General features: G+C 38.7%; 1 protein-coding gene across 1 annotated transcript in view; it reads left to right on the forward strand.

Moving 5' to 3' along the window:
- The window catches only part of ITGA8 (integrin subunit alpha 8), a 181,535-nt gene that overhangs the window by 24,823 nt on the left and 131,434 nt on the right, over positions 1–25,278 (forward strand). Inside the window, exons 5-10 of the mRNA XM_059404254.1 lie at positions 5,701–5,762; positions 7,069–7,114; positions 14,576–14,701; positions 15,810–15,854; positions 21,458–21,501; positions 22,997–23,053. Coding sequence (XP_059260237.1) covers positions 5,701–5,762; positions 7,069–7,114; positions 14,576–14,701; positions 15,810–15,854; positions 21,458–21,501; positions 22,997–23,053 — 380 coding nt within the window. The remainder of the gene's footprint in view (positions 1–5,700; positions 5,763–7,068; positions 7,115–14,575; positions 14,702–15,809; positions 15,855–21,457; positions 21,502–22,996; positions 23,054–25,278) is intronic.

Genomic DNA, 25,278 nt, shown 5'->3' on the forward strand with positions numbered 1-25,278 from the left:
TTCTTCTTCTTCTTCTTCTTCTTCTTCTTCTTCTTCTTCTTCTTCTTCTTCTTCTTCAGAGGAAGAGAGAACACGAGTGGAAGGGAGGGCAGAGGTAGAGGCAGAGAGAACCTTAGGCAGACTCCACACCCTGCACAGAGCCCATCATGGGGCTTGATCTCACAACCTTGAGATCATGGCCTGAGCCAAAATCAAGAGTTGGATGCTTAACCGACTGAACGTCCCAGGCATCCCACAGCCTGTGTTCTTGACGGCTGTTGCTTTCTTTGGCAGTTGTGTGCTCCGTTATCTGCATGATACATGTCTCTCCTTTAGGTGTTTAATCTCCATTTTTTAAAAAGACTGTAAACTTAGAGTGTAAGACTTAGAGTGTAAGTTTCATCTGCCCACTCTAGAGGTCTTCCAGCGAAGCATCCACAGAAGCAAGCCTGTGAGCGCCATCTTTGGGGCACTGCTATTTAATCATTTCTTGGGGGAGCACCCATGGACTTGGGACAGCATTTCCAATTGGTTGATGTACTCAGTCCCTTTTGTGAATTCTTCCAGTTTTCTATTTGTTATGTCCATCATCGGGATTCATCGGAAAGCAACCAATGGATTTTTCATTCGTATTCTTGATAGTTTGCAAAACCACACTGAGGAAAGAAATGTCATTAGAAGGAACATTCTGGTAACTGACTTCAGGGAATTGATTTTTTAACAACCTAATCCCAAATTAGATTTCCAAAACTGTGAGTAAAATTTCACCATTTTGTGTGGCTGTTTTTTTAGATTCATGATTAATTTTGGCACAGTAATGAACACATATCAGAAATAAAACAATGAAGTTAATGGACCAGTGATATCAGAGGGTTAATAAAGAAACCGCTGAAATATAATCTGAAGATCACAGTGAAATAGCTAACTCAGATGGTTTTGGGGGAGGATTTTGGCAAAGAGAAGATTATGACTTCTGTTTAAAAATATTGAAATAAATTAGCCACTTCCTCACATTATGACAAATGTCACTGAATGAATAATCTGTGAAATTAAGGTTTTATTTTAAGCAGCTTTAAAACAGAGGTTCCTTGTTGATAATGAGACTCGGTTATGTATCTGTTCAACACAGTGAACACTAATTATTCTATGTTTGGGGCATAAAGCACAGAACAAGAGAAAATAAAACCTAAACTTTGAGAAACTTACATCCTACTGGGGGAAACAGACAACAAACATGTAAGTGTTCAGATCCAACAGTTCTACATCTGGGTATAGATCCAAAGGAAATGAAATCAGTATCTGAAAAAGATATCTGCCCCTCCCTGGTCACAGCAACATTGCACAGATCAGGCAAGACATGGAAACAATCTAGGCACATTCAGTGGACAAATGGGTAATGAAGACATTGTACATTATGTACAATGGAATGTTATTTAACCATAAGAAAAAGGAAATTCTGCCATTTGTGACAACATGGATGGACCTTGAAGGCATTATGCTAAGTGAAATAAGTCAGCCAGAGAAAGACAAATACCAAAGAAAAATACCACTTATATACAAAACCTAACAAAAGAAACCCCCCCCCCAAAAAAACTCCAAACTCATAGATACAGAGAACAAATTGGTCGTTGCTCAAGGTGAGGGGTGGGGAGATGGGTCAAAGTGGTGAAGGTAGTCAAAGGGTACAAATGTCCAGTTATAAGACAAAGACGTGAAAGAGCTGTAAAGTCCAGCAGGATAACTATAATTAAGAATACTATACTGTAGGGGCTCCTGGGTGACTCAGTGGGTTAAAGCCTCTGCCTTCAGCTCAGGTCATGGTCTCGGGTCCTAGGATCGAGCCCCACATCAGGGAGCCTGCTTCCCCCCTCTCTCTGCCTGCCTCTCTGCCTACTTGTGATCTCTCTCTGTGTCAAATAAATAAATAAAATCTTAAAAAAAATACTGTATTGTATATTTGAAAGTTGCTAAGAGAGGGGATCTTAAAAGTTCTCATTATGAGGAAAAAATTTATAATGATCTATAGTGATGGGTGTTAACTAGACTTACTGTAGTGATCATTTTGTAGTATATACATACAGCAAATCATGATGTTATATACCTTGAAATAATAATATGTTATATGTCTATTATATATCAATGAAAATAATGTTTTTTAAAGAATAAATAAAACATCAGATAGCGAAAAGTGCTGTAAAGAAAAAATACAATAAGGCAAGCGAGTTGGGAGTGACATGGCCTGCCTGGGTAAGGAGAGGAGCTTTTCAAGACCGGACCACAGGAAGGGCTCTATAGGCAAATGGCTGTTGGAGAGGGCAAGAGGAAACTTCCCAGGCACAGGCAACAGCCAACAAAGGCATATTTTGAGTCATGTCCCACTCACGGTGCTGTGTTCCTTGGTTCAGTGTGAGGCCATTTCTATTACGCTAAAAAGTCAGGAAGAGAGAGAAATAAAGTCCTGGATTTACTTAGAAAACTAATAGTTGAGCTGAGATTTAACACAGAATGTGTTTCACCAGTCCTGTTCATATCACATTTTCATGACTTTGCTACAAAGGCTTCCCTAGCACAGTAAACTATAAAGCTGCAATGATGAGTCCGTCTTTCATTTTCACAATCTTCTTGCCTTGGGGATCTATCATACTCTTCAACCAGCATGGGGAGTAATTGTTTATATAACTTGTCACTGCCTCTTGTTCTGCACTCAAGTCAAAACAAAGCACGTGGCACTTAGATATGAATCTGAGCCTTTCTCTGAAAATAATAATTGTAGCCATCCTATGTCTTGAGTGACACGGGCACATGATGATGCCAATTTACTTACTGTTTATTTTCCTAAATAAAAGAACAACTTGACGAAGGTAAATATGGAGGTTATGTGGAATTGCAGAATAGCTAAATAAATCGCCAAAAATTCTTTCAACTCTAGTACACAGCTATAGTTTTCATATTCCTCGTGGTCACTCTCTTACTACAAATACTTCTTCCTCCTTAAATTCACTCAAGGAGCGGACTTCCTGTCCTTCCCCTGGGAGTTCACAGTTCATTAACACAAAGCCAGCTTGTTCAGGAGCATATGGCAATATCACAGAAGGAACATCAGCAATATTATTTTCAAAAGAGAATTTAAAGAACTCTCTCATGTTCATTCCATACCACAAACATACCCCACTGGTCGGTTAAGTAATATGGGAACTAATCTGCCCATTCATATTCATGACAGGCCTACAGCTCTCAGGATCATTCATAATTCAGGGGAGGATTATTTACATGCGGTCTTCCAACAAACAGTAGTGAGTGACCAGCACGATTCCCTGGATTCCTCAGTTCATTCTGGGACATAATTGTAAGGTTTACAGATGCTCCAAAGTTCCAGGAAGATAGATTCTTTTAGGTCTCATGAATGACAACTCTACAAAAAAAAAAAATCACCTCACATTCTCTTCTAAACACTGCTTCAAATAAACATTTGGAGTTGGTTATTTCTCCATGAGTTTCATAAAGAAATGAGTGTTTTCTCTTAATTTTTTCAGTTTCCTGTTTTGAAGAAATAATTTCCCAAAATGGTCATATTTCTTCCTTTTTGAATAATTTACAATATTAAAAATGAAAGAAAGACTTGCTTTTGAAATGGATTTCTAAAGAGGTTAATATATTTTCAAATATACTCAAGATTACACATATATGTTTATAGAATCATATATCAGGTATTCATATAGAAATATTTACACACATGAACTTCCAGAAAATTGGTACCCAGACATCAGAAGTTATACAGATGAAACTTTAGGGAACTTTGTAGCATTAGAACTATGAACCATAAAATATAGTTTAAAATATGGAAGAAATTTCATAAAAATACAGTGTAAGATGTTGTGCACTTAAAAATTACAGAGGGTAAATCTCATGTTAAAATATTTTTACCCAAAAAAACAAACAAGGGGACACAAGAATTTTTTTGTAGGTGATAGAAATCCTTGTTACTTTGATTTTGATGATGGTTTCATGGATGTATGCCTATGTCCAAATTCATCAAAATGCACATACTAAAATATACAGGTTTTTTTGTATATTAAGTATACCTGAATAAAGCTGGGGGAAAAAAACTTTAGCTTTAAAAAAAACCCCACAAGATATTAATGGACGTTAGAATTAAAAACAGGTATTATAAAAAAAATAGTGTGTATTCGATAGAACAGTGTATTATAATATACAGGGAGCATCTGGAGAAGAATGGATGATGACAATGCTAAAATTATCCAAGGACTAACCACGGAAAGAAAAAAACAGAAGACCTTCTATAAAAAGCTAGAAAGGCCAGATCTATCAAAAATCTTCTGAAACAGGCACACCTAGTCTATATATTTTTCCTATGAGGTCCACTTCCTTTCCTGCTCTTATTTTAGTTTCCATTCAGGAATATCCTTGATAAAAAAAGGAGTAATTATTTGCATGTTCATACCAAGCTACATAATGATTGAGATGCCTCCTCAACTGAACTACATTTTGATTTTATGCTAAGCACTTTAGAAGTTGTAGACTGGGGGCACCTGGGTGGCTCAGTGGGTTAAGTGTCTGCTTTCAGCTCAGGTCATGATCCCAGGGTCCTGGGATTGAGCCCTGCATCAGGCTCCCTGCTTAGCCGGGAGTCTGCTTCTCCCACTCCTGCTCCCCCTGCTTATGCTCTGCCTCTCTCTCTCCCTCTGTGTCAAATAATAAATAAGATAAAATAAAATTTTAAAAGCTGTAGACAGTACTAAATTCCTGATCCTAATGTCCTAGAAACTTTCTAACAATGTCCTGTGAATCCACTGGTTGATCTGCCCATAATCTTAAAAACAGTATGATAAAGACCTATTGGACATTCAGTTAGTGAATTATATTGGATAGAGTGCAAAATAAGCCATTACTAGAGGGCTTTCTCTTTTGAGAACACTGATATTCCAATGCACCCACGTAATTTGTTGTGACCAAAAATACAATTTCCAAATGTACCTAACTCATGCTAATAGAATAATTTCAGGGGCACCTGCGTGGCTCAGTGGTTTAAAGCCTCTGCCTTCAGCTCAGGTCATAATCTCAGGGTCCTGGGATCGAGCCCCACATCGGGCTCTCTGCTCAGCGGGGAGCCTGCTTCCTCCTCTCTCTCTGCCTGCCTCTCTGCCTACTTGTGATCTCTGTCTGTTAAATAAATAAATAAAATCTTAAAAAAAAAGAATAATTTCAAATGAATTTCCTTTTGATAATCATTAAAATTGGAATCCTTTTGGCGTCCTCAGCAGAAAGCATCTGCCCAGGTACCCATGTTTACCTCTCTTTTTCTCAAGGGATTTCCTTAGGAATGACATGTGTGGCTTCCTACGGAACACACAGGCAGCTTGGAAAAACACTACCACCACTTGGGCAATGCAGAACATAGCTGAGAGGAGGAGAGTTTATTTCTTCAAACAAACATGAGTTGTAAAACCCAAATATCATGGCTCCAAGGGACGTTATTCCTAGTGATCTTACTACAGAATATCAATGACATTTAGGACAAGAAAATAACTGGAAATATATTTCAGAACTCACTCAGATTGAATTTTTTAAAATACAAAACACATATTGGTCATTTTAAATTTAGAAGTATATAGAGAAAACAGCAGAATATCCTGAATTGGTTATTAAAATATATCTTGGAAATGATGATGTTATAACATTCCTTTATTTTGATCACTCTAGGTAATGCTGATCCAGAAGGCCAGGGTTACTGCCAAGCAGGATTTAGTCTGGATTTTTATAAGGTGAATGCCTTTGGTCTTGTAGCTTCTAATATTTGTTTTCTCTGTTTGTTTGGTTGTGTGTTTTGTTTGTTTGTTTGTTTTTGTGGGTTCTTTTTTTGGGGGGGGTTCCTTCTGTCTCTCACTCTCATCCCCACCCCCCATAAACCACCACCACTAAATGAACCTTTAAGGTATATATCTGGCCTGTTTGGGCAACTTCTTCAAATATTTTTGGTTGCTCTTTATTTTCATTAATCTATGCAGATGACAAACTATTAAAATAGCACAGAAATATATCTGAGGAAAAGCAACAGTCTTTCTTCCCATCTCTTGTGATAGTCATTTTATTTTTGTGTGTGTGATAGTCATTTTAAATGAAAAAATTTCTAAAACTTCGTGAGAGAAATGTGCTTCCAAAAAAAAAAAAAAATCACAAGAATCAATAAATCGCTTTATCTCATAGCTATAATTCACTGATGAGATTTAACATTAGTGTCAAAATTCACACATCCTTTCACAAAATTAAAAACAGAGATGCCTAGTAAGACAAGAGGGGACAAGGATTTCATCGTTATGGAAATAGTATAGAAAAAATTATTTCGCATACCAAGTTCATTGCCTTTTTTATCATTGTCCTTTTTCCCTTCCACTGAAAGTTAAGGTTGGAGAGCTTGGAAGATGGGGTTTTAAAGAGAAGGAAAAATTTGTATTTGCCAATCTGGAGTTTTTACTTTCTCTCCTGAGAGGGAGCAAGGGGGCTGGATAGAGATGTATGGATAAAATAAGCATTATTGTTGCCTTGAGATAAATAGAACCCAAATTTTCTTTTTGTGGCAAAAGCTCAAAAGATCATGTCTGCTAAATTACACAGCATTAAACTTGTATATATTTTGCTTATCTGAGGCAGGGCCAGAGCACTGAATTTATATATCCTCAAGGGAGATAATTCAACTTAGCTAATGGAGTCCAATGAAAATTATTTAATAGGTTAACACACTAAATAGTGGAAAGCAAGAATAGGAAATAAAATGAGCTGCATGCCTCCGATAGAAGGGCCTCATTTAAAAATTGCTTTTTTATGTATAACAAATTGTTAGAGCAATGCCTATTCACAATGATTTATTACTTAAAAAAAAAAAAAAAGTCTGGAGGGATGGGGTGGCTGGGTGATGGACATCACCGAGCATAGTGATATGGTGAGTGCTGTGAATTGTGTAAGACAGACGAATCACAGACCTGTACCCCTGAAACAAATAATATGTTATATGTTAATTTTTTTAAAAAAGTCTGTTTTCCTTTTCTAATCGTTGCTGTTTCTGTTTTGTAGAATGGAGACCTCATAGTAGGAGGACCAGGAAGCTTTTATTGGCAAGGTACGTCCCACTCGCAGAGAAGAAATGCCCATTTGTTGTTACTAACATAGAGATGAGGTACAAGGAACAATCCAATGTTAACCTTTTATTATATTCATTTGTTTTATCCATGTTCATAATTGCCCAAATGATTGAGCTATCATTTCCCCTTGAACATTGTTATATAAATGATATTTTAAGATACTGCTGCAGCTTAATTCATTAATTCACCAAGTATTTATAGAGGCTGTGCCAGGGTTTGTGCCAGATGCTGGGGATATGGTGATGAGTAAAGACAGACATTGTTCCTACCCTCACAAGGTTTATACGTGGGGGAAGGTGGGGGCATTCGTCCAGCACTCGTGCCAAGTACGAGACACTCTGCACATGGTCCTTGCCGTGAAGGGCAGGCATGTCATGATGGAGCCGTTAAGAGTGGAGAAAGCTTCTCCCAGGACGGCCCTTGCAGATGTTTTGTCCTCTGTGACTGAAATTACAACCTGTGCTCTGCTTAGGGAGCCTTGAGCTAGGTGCAGGACGGCATCAGCCTGTACAGGCCGATGCCTCCTAATTCTTAGAAAGGTGTTACATAGGCCAGCAGCTACCCTAAGGTCAACTAACTTGAAAGCAAGCAACCCTGAAGGGAGATCTGAACTTTGCTAGGAGGTAACTAGCAAAGAGAGAAGGGACTATATGGGAAGGTTCTATGATCTGAAACTGAACAGTCAGGTGAGAGGAAGGGAAGCCAGGGTGACCAGAGTCAGGAGATTGGGGAGGAGCTGCTGAGAGGTATGGAGCAGGACCCTTGGCCATGAAGAGCTTGCAGGCCAATATAAGCAACTTTGTCTTTATCCTGAAAATAATAAGAAGTCCCTGGTAGATTGCAGGAGTTTAAATAGATGGCCGTAGCTACATTGTTGCTTGTCTTGAGAATAATGGGAAATGGTTGGAGAGTTTTAAGCATGGAGTGCTATGATCAGATCTGTGTTTTGAAACGATCATTCTGGCCGCTATGTGGAAAATGGATTAGAGTTGGCCAAAGTGAGGTATCCCCAAAGCCATTATAAAGTGATAAGTCTGTTATAAGTTTATAAGGTAAACTAACTATAAGGTTTAGTTAAAGACACTTGCTACTTAGAAAAGTTAATAGTACAGATTGAATAGGAGGAGAAATTAGAGAGATGCTTTGGAAGGAAAACAGGCCACCTAGCCAATGGGTTGGGTATGTGAGGGTGAGGGTAGGGAGGGGAGGGAGGGGAGGATGCCCAGCTTAACTTTCTGACTTTTGCATTTGTGTGGGTATACGTGGGTCCCGTTCACTGAGATGAGAACAGGTTTGGAGTGGAATGGAGAGGGAAGACTATGAGTTTGCTTTTGGTTTTGTTGAATATGAAAATGTTTGAGATACACAAGGCTTTTCACATTAGTGTTTAGATATACGGGCTTCAGGTCTGAGAAGACATCTAGGCTAAAATACAAACCTCCATCACTTGTGTATTGGTAACAAGTAAAGCCATGGGTGTGGGTGGGATGCCTACAGAGAAGTGATGGAGAATATTCGCTGAATTTTGGCTGTAACATTGAGGATAAAGATAGAGTAGGCTATGAGAGAGGTGAATAGTTGAGTGAAGTTTTTCTTTTAAAATGGTAGACACCAGATCATATTAAAAAGCCAATGGAAGAGTATAAATATTGGGAGTCTGAAAAAGATGCTGGAGTAGGAGGACCCTAAGCTCCCCTTGTCCCACAGATACAACTAGAAAACACTCCCATCAGTGTCAATAGCCCAGAAAACAGCCCCAAGATTGGCAGAACAAATTCTACAACTAACTGTAGAGAAGAGACCATACTGAAGAAGGGAGGTAGGGCGGAGATGTGGTAGAGAGCTAACCAGACCCCCGGGCTGTCCTTGGGAGGGAAGGACACTGCAGGGCCAGAGAAGGAGGGGAATAGGCTATCATGTCAGGGATTCCTCAGGGGGATGACAAATCCCTATGATACTGGCTTTGAAAACCAGAGGGACTGCCTTTCATGGGTTCTTATAACCAATGGGACTTAAAACCTGGAACTTTCCAAATCAATGAACTTGACTCTGAGAGAACGAACCAGGCAAGAGGAAACTGAGTCCCTCTCTAAAGAGATAGCACAATAAACAGCCCCTGGGGAGATACAGCATAGAAGCTGTGGTTTGTAAAGTAACTGGGATCCACAGGAAGGAGAGTTGGCTACTAAACTCAGAGTGTGCGCTGATGGAGCAGAGACAATTGGGGAACTTCTCCAGAAAGAAAGGAGCGGACAGGTGCCATTTCCTCCCAAGACCCCCAGCATAAACACACCACCTTGTAGCGTGGTGGTGCTGCTAACACTCACTACAGAACTTGCTAACACCGTCAGCCCACCCTTTGCACTTCCGTCAACCTGTCTGCCTCCAGCCAGACCAGCCTCAGTCGCAGCTGCTGTAGGTCCCCCTCCCACAGACCAGCAAAACACCTATTAATGCTTTGCCTCCTGCCCCCGTGCACTTTGAGGATCCATTCCTTTAACACTCTTGACCAGAAGACATCCAAAGTGGTGCCACCAGCCTGGCAGTGTGCCAGCAGACTTGACAAGGGCCAGCAGCACTCCACAGTGGCTCCTGGCCTGGGGAGAGGAAAAGGTAACCACACGCACCTGTCAGACTGTGGCCCCAGAAGTGGGCAGACACCTGCTGTGGGGGACAGACACTGCTGTGCCCACCAGTGAGAGTTTCTCAGGCAACAACATGGGGGGAGTTCAGTGATGCTGCATCTCTGGCAGATGCCTGGTCTGACTCCACTCAAGCCCAAGGCGGCCCCAGATTGGCCCACTAACAGCAGAGGGACCAAACCCTGCCCACAACAGGCAAAGAGAGTTACTGTGGATGCCTGGACTGAAGGAAAAGTAGCTCAGCCACAGCAACAGGGCACATACGACACACATAGGAGACACTTCTGAAGTGCCAGCTTCTCATGAACCGGTGACACTGCTGTGTTGAGCTTCTTTGTTTCACAAGGCCACTCCTTTCAAGAGCAGGAGATGTAGCTGACTTTCCTAGTACACACAAACAGACACAGAGATTTGGATGAAATGAGGAGACAGAGGATTATGTCCCAAATGGAAGAATGGGACAAATAGCACAGTACGAGACCTAAGCAAAATGGAGATAAATAATATGCCCAATGGAGAATTTAAAGTAGTAATGATACGGGGCACCTGGGTGGCTCAGTGGTTAAGCCTTTGCCTTCAGCTTGGGTCGTGATCTTGGCATCCCGGGATCAAGCCCCATATGGGGCTCTCTGCTCAGCAGGGAGCCTGCATCCCCCCACCCCTCTGCCTGCTTTTCTGCCTACTTGTGATCTCTCTGTCAATATATAAATAAAATCCTAAAAAAAAAAAAAAAGACCTTTAAAGTAGTAATGATAAAGAGACACATGGAACTTGAGGAACGAGTGGAGGACACCAATGACCCTTATCAAAAAGATAGAAAACATAAAAAGGAACCAATCAGAGATGAAGAACAATAAATCACATTAAAAATGCATGAAATGAAATAAATAATAGACTAGAGGAAGCAGAGGAACAGATCAGTGACTTGGAGGACAGAGCAATGGAAAGAAACCAAGCTGACAAGTGAGGGGGAAAAAGTAATGCAAAATGAAAAGACTTCAGGAATTCAGTGACACCATCCAGCATAATCACTTTCACATTAGAGGGGTCCCAGAAGAGAAAGAAAAGGGGGCAGAAAATTTATCTGAAGAAATAATAGCTGAAAACTTTCCAAATCTGGGGAAGGAAACAGAAATCCAGATCCAGGAGGTACAGGGAGTCCCCAGTAAAATCAATGGAAGGAGGTGCACACCAAGTTGCATAAGTTATTAAAATGGCAAAAAATAACATATCAATAGGATATATTCACAGAACTAGGACAAACAATCCTAAAATTTGTACGGAACCACAAACGGCCCTGATTAGCCATAGCAATCTTGAAAAAGAAAAGCAAAATGGAGGTATCACAATTCCAGATTTCAAGTTACACTACAAAACTGTAGAAATCAAAACAGTGTAGTATGGGCACAAAAATAGACACACAGGCCAATGGAACAGAATGGAGAGCCCAGAAATATACTCATGATTATACGCTCCATTAATCTTCAACAAAGGAGGCAACAATATCCAATGAGAAAAGGTGTCTTCAAAAAATGGTATTGAGGGTGCCTGGGTGGCTCAGTGGGCTAAGCCACTGCCTTTGGCTCAGGTCATGATCTCAGGGTCCTGGGATCAAGTCCCACATTGGGCTCTCTGCTCCACGGGGAGCCTGCTTCCTCCTCCTCTCGCTCTCTCTCTGCCTGCCTCTCTGCCTACTTGTGATCTTTCTCTGTCAAATAAATAAATTCTTAATTAAAAAAAATGGTATTGAGAAAACTAAACAATTACATGCCAAAGAATGAAATTGGAGGACTTTTGACACTATACACAAAAATATACTAAAAATGGATCATGGACCTAAATGTGAGACCTGAAACCATAAAATCCTAGAAGAGAGCTCAGGCAGTCATTTCTCTGACATTGGCCATGGCAACATTTTCTAGGTATGTCTCCTGAGGCAAGGGAAACAAAACCAAAAATAAGGTATTGGGACTATTTCAAAATAAAAGTCTTCTGCATGGCAAAGGAAGCAATTAACAAAACTGGAAAACAACCTACTGAATGGGAAAAGATATTTGCAAATGATAAACCCAATAAAGAATAAGTATCTAAAATATATAAAGAACTTCCACAACTCAACACCAAAAAATAGATATTCCAATTAAAAGTGGTCAGAAAAGTTGAACAGACATTTCTCCAAAGACACACAGATGCTAAGAGACGCATGAAAAGATGCTCAGTGTCACTAATCATCAGGGAAATGAAAATCAAAACCACAATGAGATATCACCTCCCACCTAGCAGAATGGCTATAATCACAACAGAAGAAGCAACAAATGTTGGCAAGGATGTAGAGAAAAGGGAGTCCTGATGTACTTTTGGTGGGAATGCAAACTGGTGTGGCCACTGTGAAGGCTTCCTCTGAAAATTAAAAATTAAAAATAGAATTACCAAATGATCCCAAAATTTCACTTCTGGGTATTTACACAAAGAATACAAAAACACTAAATCAGAAAGGTACATGCACCCCCATGTTTATTTCAGCATTCCTTACAACACCCTAATTATGGAAGCAGGCCAGCTGTGCATCAAGAGATGAATGGATAAAGAAGTGGTATATAACAATGGAATACTACTCAGCCATAAACAAGAATGAAATCTTGCCATTTGCCCCTCCATGGGTGGATCTAGAGAGTATATTACTCAGTGAAATAAGTGAATCATAGAAAGACAAATTCTATTATTTAATTCATATGTGGAATTTAAGAAACAAAACAAATGAACAAATTTAAAAAAGAGAAAAATCAAAACACAGACCCTGACTATAGAGAACAAAATGATGGTTATCAGAAGGGAGAAGGGGGGGCAAGGGATGAGTGAAATATGTGAAAGGGATTAAGAGTACATTTCTTTTGACAAGCACTGAGTAATGAATAGAATTATTGTATCACTACGTTGTACACCTGAAACTAATATAACACTGGGTGTCAACTATACTGGAATTAAAATAAAAAGTAAATTAATAAAAAACTTTTTTTTAAAAAACCAATGGAAGAGATCTGGGAGATGGGTTTATGATAAAATTGTGTGTGAAATTACTGTTAAGCTTCATTCATATATATAAATACAACTATGAACATCAAATAATTAACATTTCAGTCTTAAAAATTATTTTGTAAATTGAAAAACTGTATTTTATGCAGCAGATGGTTATAAAGTAAAGATTATGTGTTTAAAAAGATTTTCTTCTAATTCACTTGACTAGATAATCAATCTAATTCACTTGATTAGATACTTTTTTCCTTTCCTTAAAGTTAAAATGTCAGATATTGATGATTTGCTGAAAAGTAACCATACCAAGGAGATTTAGAAGCATTGTCTGTGATAGGTAATGTCAAATTTTATTTAGGCTTAAGATTATAATGTATATTGAAGCAGCTAAAGGAAACAGACAAAGGCAGTGTGTACGTGGGAGGTGAGAAGGGGGTATTTAGATTTAAACCAGAGAAAATTGGCAAATTGTTCACAGTCATTTCAGGCACAGTCACTGGGAAATATTTATGGTCAGATTTGATAATTTTATTCCTTTTGGACTTCAAACAGAAAGACTGTGAATTACCACTAAATTCCCAAAGAATAATTTGGCTTTCAAACTAATATTAATATTAAATATTGGTTTCTTGAAATCCTTTCTCCAGTTTTCTCCCAAAAAGCATGAGATCACACTTGTCCCTTAGATGTCCATTATAAATATAGGAATGCATGGAAATTGTGGTGGAAAATTGCTGGCCATCTTCTGGTTATTTGACCACCCCAATATGATCGTATTTCAAGACTTTTAATAGTGACTTTATTTGGGAGATATTAGCCAGTTCTTAGCATATCATTGTTGGCAGCCATGGATTCCTTTTTCTTTTTCTTTCTTTTTTTTTTTCTAAAATTCTGGGTTTCACTGGACCTCATAGCCTCCCATTGTCCTAATTTATTCTCTATGTATACATTTTAGCATTAAAATTTTAGCATAACAAATAAAGGGCTCAAAGGTTATGTAATTCCCTCTCTTACATAACTGATAGATTTCACAATCTATTAATTAAGTGATTTAGATTTAATCTGCATTTTGTGAGAACACAAAAAATTTTCTTAGAATGCCAAAGAAGACCTTGGTTGTAATGACAAATACCCTGAAAGCAAAACCACATGACTTGAGGGAAACCACTCATGCTCTCTGGGCCTCAGTTTCTCCACCTATAAAAAGTCATATTTTGGCTAGGTGATCTCAGAATTAGATGATGTTTCTTCTAGCCACGATGTTCCAGATTAAAAATTTAATCCAGGGGCTCCTGGGTGGCTCAGTGGGCTAAACCTCTGCCTTTGGCTCAGGTCATGATCTCAGGGTCCTGGGATCGAGTAGGGAGCCCGCTTCCTCCTTTCTCTCTGCCTGCCTGTCTGTCTACTTGTGATCTCTGTCTGTCAAATAAATAAATAAAATCTTTAAAAAAATTTAATCCATAAAGTTTGCCAACAGGTGTCTTTATTCAGATATTTTTCCCACTTGGAGATGGCGTATGTATTGCGAAGGCATTGGGAAGACAGATAAAATTATGTAGTTGATCTTTGGTTCTTCTGTCAGAATAGAAAGTTCTATCCAGCTGTAACCAGCTTTACCTTGCAGTTTGGCAGGTGGGAAAATTCATCATCAAAAATGCAAGCAATTCCATGATTATTTTCAGGGGAGGATATGTTACTCAGATTCTGCCCAAGGAGGGCCTGCCTCTTGCATTCATTCAGCTAATGTATTCATTTGTTTGAACACAGGTCAGGTGATCACTGCCAGTATTGCCGATATCATTGCAGATTACTCATTCAAGGATATTCTAAGGAAATTGGCTCGAGAAAAACAGACGGACGTGGCTCCAGCTTCCTATGATGATAGTTACCTTGGTGAGAATTGTTGCTCAACCCACTCGTTGTTCTCAAAAGGCAAACATATTAAATGTAGATGCAAATTTTATTCCTCACTTATCTAATATTATTCTGTAACTTATGCGAATTTTCATTCCTTGCTAGCTTAGAATGGACTTTATTTTTGTCGAACCATGTTATAAAAGTCTTTTCTTTAGATTCAGCCTACTTTATAGACTCTGTAACAGATTCTTTCTGCATATTCAACAACCATTCTTTTATTTTAAAAATGTCAATAAATTAGACTTAGGTGCATACATCCTTCACAGAATAAAACACTGGCCTCAGCCCCAAAGTCAGTATCTTACTTACTGGGGGATTTTGATGGTTGCTTTTGTGTTTTGATTTAGGCTGTAGTATGCGGTTATGCAATCAAACACCAACTATCATAGTGTGTTGCACATAAAATATTTTGCCAGTTGTAGAGAATATGAGTTAGTGGAGCTGTCCAGCGCTATAGGGGCAACATGCTAGCGGTCCTTTCCAGTTTTTAGAGCAACAACAAAAGACCTTCTAGTTGCTAGAATGTTGTCAAAATGTATTATATGCAAACCATACGACCTCATTGAACCTCTGTTGCTTCCCAATTTTGGCATTTTGATTGCTTGATAAATTAAGCAAAATATAGTTATATTTTTTTACCTCACCTCACTTTAGAGGTAAGTGCAACTTGTGGAAAACCATCCTTAAAGAAATTAGGAAACAGACCTTCTTGATGATAAGCAGCAGCAAAACCTGAGCAAAAAGGATACCTTTCAGAGCATCACCTCTGATCCTGATGAGTCAGCAACCTTAAAATGAGGTGGCCCCCATTTACACTTTAAGGTGGATTATGAAGCATCCTTCAGAATCAGAATTGTGCTGCCAGGCCTCAGGAGAAGCAGATTGATTACGCTTCCAGGATTTAGTACAGAACTGCTTATCTTGGCATCACTAATTTTTCCCTCTGCAGAACCCTTAACTTTTATGTTACAGTATTTGTTGAGATTTCTGAGCAAACAGTACTATGGTAATTCTTTTGTTTTTCTAGACATAGCTCATTTGTAAAGCCTTCAAGTGTGATTGGTTTTTCTTTTCTTTAACACAGGATATTCAGTTGCTGCTGGGGAATTTACTGGAGACTCTGAGCAAGGTGAGAGACATTATTGAATGTAAGGCATTTATAAAGCACGAGGAAAGATAAGGTGACCTAAAAAGCCCCTTCATAAATGTAATTTTCTTCACTACACAAAATGTATAAAAATGGAATCCCAGAATGTATATGATAACAATCTATAGAAAAACAAACAAAATACACTTCAGCACAGCTTTTTAAGTCTCAAGAAATTCCGTAAGACTGAATATCCATCTTTATAAAATGTAGTTAAGCAACAAAACACAAGTCCAGTAATCCTATGTTACGCATAAAAAAATAGGGTGATTAAATGGCCTACACAAAAGCTATGCTGTTAGTGAGAGATCAAATTTAAGAAATCAACATTTCCCATATTTAATTTAATTTCTGGGATCTCATGTTAGACATATCCATACTAAACTCCCTACTGGACTCCAAAACAACATCTCCATGTTATTTCCTTTTCCCCTTTGGACATGCTCAAGCCCAAAATAAAGGAATGAATTAATCCCTATTCTCATATATGCCCCTCACCTCTGTCCTCTATATCTTGAGAAGACTGTCATCCCTGGTTTCAATCCACTGAGTCTGAAGCCACTCTAATTTCCAGTGGTCAAATGCTACTTTTTTTTTTTTTTTTTTTTAGTATAATTTCAATTGTCGTCTCCTCCAGAAATCCTTCTTTCACTTCCTTCTGTAAACTCCTATCTCATCTCATCTCATTTTTCTCTCTCATAAGGCATTTAGCATTCACTTATTTGTCCAATATTTTTTGAGCACCTACTCTACGCCAGGCTCTGTGTTAAGTGCTGAACACACAGAGGCGAACAGATGGTCCTTGAACTGAGTTTATGGTCCTAGTGGGCCTGATAGGCATTAAAGAACAACCCAAAATACCTGATTAAAAATTGTAGTAGCGGGCGCCTAGGTGGCTCAGTGGGTTAAGGCTAAGCCTTCGGCTCAGGTCATGATTCTAGGGTCCTGGGATCGAGCCCCATATTGGTCTCTCTGCTTGGCGGGGCATCTGCTTCCCCCTCTCTCTCTGCCTGTCTCTCTGCCTACTTGTGTTCTCTGTGAAATAAATAAATAAAATAATTGTTAAAAATTGTAGTAAGTACTAGAATAAAGTTCTAAACATGAAATGAATCCAACCCTCATGACCTAATCACCTTTCAGAAACCCTGCCTCCTGAGACCATCGCATTAGGGGTTAGGTTTCAATACTACAAATTTTGGGGGGGGGACACAAATATTCAGTCCATAGGAATACCTATCACATACAAGACTGGTATTGATTATTGAATGACTCAATCATCAATCAATCAGTATTTTCATCTTGTTTCATACAAACCTTAACTACTTTTTACTAATGTGTTTTAATGAACTCACAAAGCATTAAGAGTAAATGAAATGTGGCCATCCCTAGAAATCATCAGAGCTCTTTTAATTGTTTCACGTCAACAGGACCCACAAAGCAGAAATTCACAGAGAATAAAACACTTTATGCAGTGAGGTAGGGTTTGAAAGCAGGGTGTTTTTTTTTTCCTTTAAAAGAACATTTTTCTTGAAATATGAGCTAATTTTTAAAGGTCCTATCTTTCCATTTATTTTTTTCTTCAAGATATTAAAAGACAATCTATTGTAGTAGTTAAAAGCATGGACTTTGGACCCAGACCACTTGAGTTTCAACCCTGACTTTGCCACTTACCAGCTCTGTGACCTAGTTGCCTGAATCTCAGTGCCTCTATGTCTTAATTTCTAAAAGATGGTTGTTGGTAATGATGAAGGTGATGGTGATGATGATAATGATAAGGAATGATGATGATGATAATATTATCTATATCATGGGATTCTTATGAGATTAAATAAACTAATCCTATATGTTCATGAAACAGTAGAATAATTCCTGATACATAACAAAGGTCATTTAAATATTAGCTATAAGAAGAGAGAACTCGTGGATTAGGCACCATCAGGATAGAACTGAATTTCTAGTACCTTAGAAGAGTCAAATCTTATAATCACTCAGTGATTAAGCAAAGAGAACTGTAAAATATGCCAAGTGATTTTAAACAACATTAAACTCTTGGAAGTTTCCCCACCCAGTACAGCATTTAGTCCTGACCCATGGAAATTAATAGGGAGTTTACCCCAAAGATACAGATGCAGTGAAAAAAAGGGCCATGGGTACCCCAATGTTCATAGCAGCAATGGCCACCATTGCCAAAACGTGGAAAGAGCCAAGATGCACTTGAACAGACGAATGGATAAAGAAGATGTGGTCCATACATACAAGGTTTATCATGAGTTACTGAAATGGATCTAAGAAGAGTCAGTTATTTTCCCTCCCAGCTGAGTATCTTTATATTTGAGTGATAGTTCTAACTCACCTTAAACTCCAATTTCCCCATCTTGATCATTTTTAAATAATTACGAACATTTTAAACCAACATTTACTTTTAATAACTCCTAGTGTCGTAACCATATGAGCCTGCAGACCCCGATGTTACTGAGTGTGAGGGTTGTTGTCTTCTAAATGGAATTCTGAATGTTTATGGAATGCTTAGTAGTGGTTGTCATGTATTTCAAATGGGATAGTCGGTCTTTTTCTGGAATCAGTCAACTCCAGTATGTTGGATGGTGGTTTGCTGTTACATGCCAATTTAATTCATACTAAATAAAGATTATTGAAAACTGAGCAGTGTGCTAGCTACCAGTTCTTCCACCTTTCCCAGAAATCTGTCCAGATAGCTTAGTTTTTCTGAGCCTGGTTTATTCTTCAAGGACATGCTTCACCTTCCCTCCAATTGCTGTAGTTGAGCAATCCATGCTCCTGTGTAAAGTTAACCTCTACAGTTTGCACCAGGCTCCATTCCCTCTCATGAATCAAAGAAGGAACTCCAGCCATTCCTAATTCTCTATCTCATATCATCAGGGTTTTCTTTTCTTTTTTTTTTTAATCATTCCCATGAATATACAAGCATACTGTTATTTTTCACGTCTTAAAAACAAAATCTCTTTTTCCACTTCCCCCCTCCAGCAAGCCCCTAGTCTCTGCTTCAAAAGATCTGTCACTCTTCTCTGCCTCTATCTCTGTCTACCAGTTCCACTACCCCGCTCCTCTTAAAGCCACTGCTCAGCTGAAACAGCTTCTGTCAAGAAAACAGAGGCCTCCGTGCAGCTCATCTTCCTTAACCATTAGGAGCATTTGACAGACTTCATCATTACCTCCTCATTTCTTCATTCAAATATCCAGTACTGGCAGTTCCTTCTCCTTCTATTTTATTGATTCCCCTTTAATTTCCCTCATCTCATTGAAGTGTCCCAGGGTTAAATATTTGGACTGTTTCTTTCCTCTTTGAATTTTGGTAATCTCATTCTATCTCACTTATTTTTTCAGCTTATACTGAATTACAGGTCCATGGTACTTCTCCAGATTACACTGAATTCTACATGTTCCAAGATCTAGAACCTCAAACTCAATACTCAACATCTCTATTTGAATAGCTGTCTCAAACTTACTGTGCTCATAAGCAAATGCCTGACCTCCTCCCCGAAACATGGCTTACCCTCCATCATCTCTAGGACAATGCCATGCTCCTAGTTGCTCAAGCTGAACACCTTGGAAGTCAGCCTTGGACTGCACTCTTTCTCTCACACCCCATCCATATTCAAGTCATGAGCAAATCCTACTAACTAAACTCTCAAAATATGACTGGAATCTGACCACTTCTCACTTTATGCACAGCTTCTACTCTGATGCAAGTCCCCCAACTCCATTGCAGTAGACTCCTACCCAGTCTCCCTGCTTTTACCCTTGCCCTCCTGTAGTCTGTTCTAAATTCAGCAACCAAAGTGGTCCTTCAGAAACAGAAGTCAAATTGTGTAACTTCTTTGATCCAGTGATTTTTTCAACTCATTCTGTCTGAAATTCAAGTCTTCACAATGACCTGAGAGACTCCATTCATCAGGCTACTAGTTACTTTGACCTCATCTCCTACCCCTTTACATCTCATTTCCTCTCCTCCAGCCACTCTGGTCTCCTTACTGCTCTTTGAATACGCCAGAAACACTTCTACCTCAGGACCTTTGCACTTGCCATTCTTTCTGACTAGAACATACTTTTCCAACTTCTCCATAATATTTATAGCCTCACTTTCTTCAGTCTTTGCTCTAATGTCACTTTCTTGCCATATCCTTTCCTGCCAGTTGTTCCGTAGAAGTTATAAGTCCTTCCTCATCTCCCCTCCAGCATTCTCTGTAGCAATTTACTATTTGTTTTCTCTCACTCACTACACTGATCCTCTTCAAATATGCCATTTCATTGACTCTTCTTTTTAAATTGACAGTCTCTTCCAACGAGAGTATAAGTTCTGTGAAAGTAGGGAATTTTGTCCATTTTGCTCACTACTGTATACTCCATTTGCCTATACATATTTATTTATTGAATGAATGGAATTACTACTGAAAAGTCTAACATAGAACCCCAAATGAACCTTCTTTGATTATTAATGCTAACAGCATGATCCTCCACCTCTTCTAGAACACTGCACACCAGATATAGTTGATGCTAGAACTTGTGCTGTACCTTTCAGGGCAGGAGGAGGGGAAGGGAAATTCAAATGGAAGTGATTCTCTTCCAGGTCCTTCCTATTTAAATTAAACTAAATTTTTAACCCCAATAAATCAAAAGATGCTCTAGATTTGTAGAAATAAGAACTGAAAGATCTTTGATAATCAGCAATTCCAACTCCCACCAATTATAGGTGACTGGAAAAAATGGGGTTCAGTGACACATCCCAGGTATATGGCAGGCCCGAGAATAACACCATTATCTTCTGAATCTAGAGCCAGATAATAGTGCAATGAGTTATATGGACACATTCCCCCAGGTTTGCCTTTTCCATTTCTGTTCATGAAGCTTCCCTTTTGGGGGATGCTTAACTACCAGGTGACCCACTAATTCTGCTACCAGCAAACATTTCCAAGGGGTCTTAATGTCATTTATGATGGCACTTCTTTAGGTAACTGGAATTGTTTTAACATGTTATTGTGACAGAAGCTCTACTTTTTACACTAACACAAAAGACGTTGCCACAGGGGTGCCTGGGTGGCTCAGTGGACTGAAAACTCTGCCTTTGGCTCGGGTAGTGATCTCAGGGTCCTGGGATCAAGCCCCGCATGGGGCTCTCTGCTCAGCAGGGAGCCTGCTTCCTCCTCTCTCTCTCTCTGCCTGCCTCTCTGCCTACTTGTGATCTCTGTCGGGTAAATAAATAAAATCTTAAAAAAAAAAAAAAAAGAGGTTGCCACAGTGAAAGCTGGAGAAGCCAGAGTAAGAGGTTTAGCCTACAAATCACACACAGAGCTGAGAAGCCAGGCTTTTGCTGTACAGGCAAAAGCACATGGAGACCAGTGATGAAGACTGGTAAATCTCACAGTACAACTTTTGTTCTGTTTTCCATGGTCTGTAGTAGAAGCAAAAGCAAACACAAAACCGTGACTTCACACTTCCAGCTGCCCACATGATGGTTACTCCTGTAAAAGGCACTGTCTTTAACTGATGTGTTGGATAGCTTTAAAATATATGTAATCCCCCTCTCAATGGTTAATTTTATCCCCCAGAACTGGTTGCTGGCGTTCCAAGAGGAGCACAGAATTTTGGATATGTGAGTACAAAGAATACATTGTTGGATATTTTCTTAGAGATGCAAAGAAATGTTTCATTTCACTCAACTTTTGAATGGTTTAAAATGCCTTTTATTAGTGAGCCCCTACAGATCCATGCTTGTTTGCTTAATGAAAAGGAAGGAAAACAAGTGAAGCTGGATTTTTTTTTTTTTTTTTTTTTTGATCTGTGTATAGGACAAGCTACAGAGTTTGTGGGACCTGGTACAAAATGAAGATACAGATCCCTTTGTTCAAAATTATTAAGAATTTTAGGATCACAACAGCCGGGCATTAAACCAAGGTCACACCCACAGAGCCACAAAGCCAGCGCGATCCTTGGGCATCACCCAGGAATAATTGCAAAGGATACTGTTGCCGATGTGCTCAGCATTTTAATATGCCTCATATGGTAGAAATGAGAAAATCAATTGTTATTGCACTTGTGTATTAGTTTCCTGAGATGGCCATGACAAATTACCACAAACTGGGTGGCTTAAAACAACATACAATTATTTTCTCATAGTTCAGGAGACCAGAGTCTGAAATCCCAGTGTCAGACAAGGGACCTTTTTTATCTGTTCCAGCTTTAGGTGGCCATTGTCTTTTTTGGTGCATGACTCCAATCTCTGCCTCTACCTCCAGATGGCCTTCTTCCATCAGTGTCTATGTATGTCCTCTCCTCTCTGATGAGGACATTAGTCTTTGGATATAGGACCCACCCTAAATCCAGGATGATTTCATTTCAAGTTCCTTAATGTATTTCATCTACAAAGACCCTATTTCCAAGTAAGGTCCCCACCTGACGTTCTGGGCAACGTGAACTTTGTAGGGATACTGTTCAGAATCATTATACCTACTGACCACAAAATTAGGAAATGAAAATCAAGAGACCTTCTGAAAAGAAAAGTTATATTTTAGACAACATTTATTTTTTTAAAAGTCTAGTGAATGTAATATCTGCAGGTTTTAGGTTGGCTGAATGGAATTAAAAGTAATATTTTTGCTATGCAGTAACATTTAAAATTTTCATTTTCTTCTCATCAACTTATATTTTGAGACTTTCATTAAATTTATTATGTTATTATCCTTAAAAAATAAAATAAAATTTTTATTTTTTGGTAAAGAGCCATAATCATTAGTTTCTCAAATAACATAAACACAGAAATGAATTTAGAAAAAAAACCTGATTCGATCAATTAACTGGCCATCAGGTTAAATGCTCTCAGCATCCATTTGAATTCAATTTCTATTTTCCCTTTTCAGATTAGAAAGCATTCGTTTTATCTGAAAGTATCACAGACTTAGCCATAAATAAAAGTTCAATTGGGTTTTTTTAAAGATCATTCTTATGGGATTACATTTTTGTTTTACATAAAGCTAATTATTAACTACTCTTCCCCAAATTTGAAAATGACTTAAGTTGTAATTTAAAATGTTTTTTTTTTTCTCCAATTCTGTCAAATGATGTAACCTCTCTAATCTCTATGATTTCAGGTTTCAATCATTAACTCTACAGATATGACTTTTATTCAGAATTTCACTGGCGAACAGGTGAGGACCTTTTAATATCAAACAATGTCACTCAGTACTAATAGTACATTGCAATATTAACATCAATTATTCATTCATAAAATAAAAGTTCACTGAGGACTTACTATGTGCTGGAAACTGTTCTACATGCTGGAAATATAACCGTGCATCAGACAGATAAGATCCCAGCTCTCATGCAGTGGTGTCACTAACTACTAGGATCTGAGAACAATCCTGTTACGTTGTAGGCCCATGTGTAGTATGCCTGGTGGTGAGTTCCTACAAGAAGACACAGGCTTCTCTTCTCATAGGCCCCATTGTATCAGTCAGAGTCAATGGGCCTGTGCTCTGACTACATTCCTTACTGCAATTGGAGTCCTCTCCCCATCCCAGCATTTTGTGGAGGTTGACTAGCTATCTGGTTCTGGTTCCTTCCTCCCAGGGACTGGCTGAGGTCTTATGAATGAGGGAAGTGCCTGACATTCTCCTAACCTAATGTGGGCTGAGATCATACTTTATCCACCACCCTGAGTTGTCCGGGGGTATTGTAACCTTTTGAAATTTGTCACATTTCTTTAAACTGTGAATGTGGTATGACCATCTAAGGGAGCCAGTCGTTAACTGAATCAGTTTCTCTGGGCAACCCATATTTTCTCCTAACCAGAAACCCACGCTACTGAACTTCTAGGAAACCTCACATTCAAATCTGGCCAAGTTACATCTTGACCTTCTGGATCATGGTTTAGGATCCTTGAATGCTCCACTCTTAGCTAGAGATGTAGATTTGGAATAATATATTTATCTAGTAATTTTGATTAATAGTACTTTTTATTGAACACAGAGCATTTTTGACATTCCTCCCAAGCTGCAAAATTAGGGCTTTGGTCTATCTGTTACTCTGCAATTTTCAACAAAGGATTTTAAAATGTCCCCTGTGATACTCTTGTGGTAAATATGGATAAGTAAGGCCGGGACAATAGTGAATTTGGATGAACTTACACATTTTGAGCTATTCTCAAGTAATGGTAATTAATGGCTTATTGAAAATCTGGCAAGACTTCTCTTTTGTCCAGATCTCTTTCACATTTTTATTATTAGAAACTCTTCAAGCATTATTAAATTTGGCCTTTCTATAACTTCTAGTCCTCCATACCACCTAGTTCTTCAGTCTTGAACCTCAGCAGTTAATGCATAAATGATGAAATTCCTCTGAGTGAAGGCCACAATGCCACACCAGAAATAAGAATTTCACTATATATGTTTGGAATATAGAAGAGAGGCGGGAGAACTGAATTACTATTGCACAGTTAATTCATGTCTTCATTCCCTCTGCAAAGAGCATTTGGCACCTGGTAACTGTATCTTAGTCTTCAGAATACTATAATAAAAGTGCAATAGATTGGGTAGCTAAAAAACCCAACTGTTTATTTCTAACAGTTCTGGAAGGCAAGGAAGCCCAGGATCAAAAGGTAGGCAGATTTGGACTTGAGAGTTGGACTTCTTGATTCATATAGGTAGCCATATTCTTGGATCCTCGTGTGGTGGAGGAGGGCTAGTGAGCTCTCTGGGGTCTTTTTTTATAAGGGCACTAACTCCATTCATAAGGAGTTAGGAAGTCATCACCTTCATTACCTAATCACTTCCCAAAGGCCTTACCTTCTAATACCATTATAGCGGGGGTTAAGATCAATATTTGAATTGGAGGGAAAGAAGGAACACAAACATTTGTCTATAACAGCTATATATGTTTGGAATAGAGAAAAGAGGTGGGAGAACTTAATTATTGCTTAATTATTGTTAACTCATGTATTCATTCCCTCTGCAAAGAGTATCTGGAACCTGGTACCCACTCTGAGCTAGACCCTGGTCAGGTAGTGCAGACAGAAGAGTGGACAACACAGACCAAAGCCTCTGCCTTCTGTGGAGGACACTTTCCAGTGGATTGTAGTCTGATTACATTAGAAGATGATGGGGGGCTAAGTGAGCTAAAGCACTGGATGCCAAAACATGGAAACAAAACATCTTGACAAGTTCAAACTATAGGCTGAATCTGAAAAGATGATAAAGTTTGAAAACATAGCTTGAAAAACAAAAAACTTAAGAGATAGAATGTGGCTCACAGTTATACTCAGAAGAGACTTAGAAACCTTAGTTGACAATGAGCTCAATATGAATTGATAGTGAGACCCGGTTTCCTGTGAAATTGAAGCCCTTTTTATGCTTCACTGATATAAAGAACCCAAAGC

The sequence above is a fragment of the Mustela nigripes genome, chromosome 6 (assembly GCF_022355385.1).
Source record: "Mustela nigripes isolate SB6536 chromosome 6, MUSNIG.SB6536, whole genome shotgun sequence".
NCBI lineage: Eukaryota > Metazoa > Chordata > Mammalia > Carnivora > Mustelidae > Mustela > Mustela nigripes.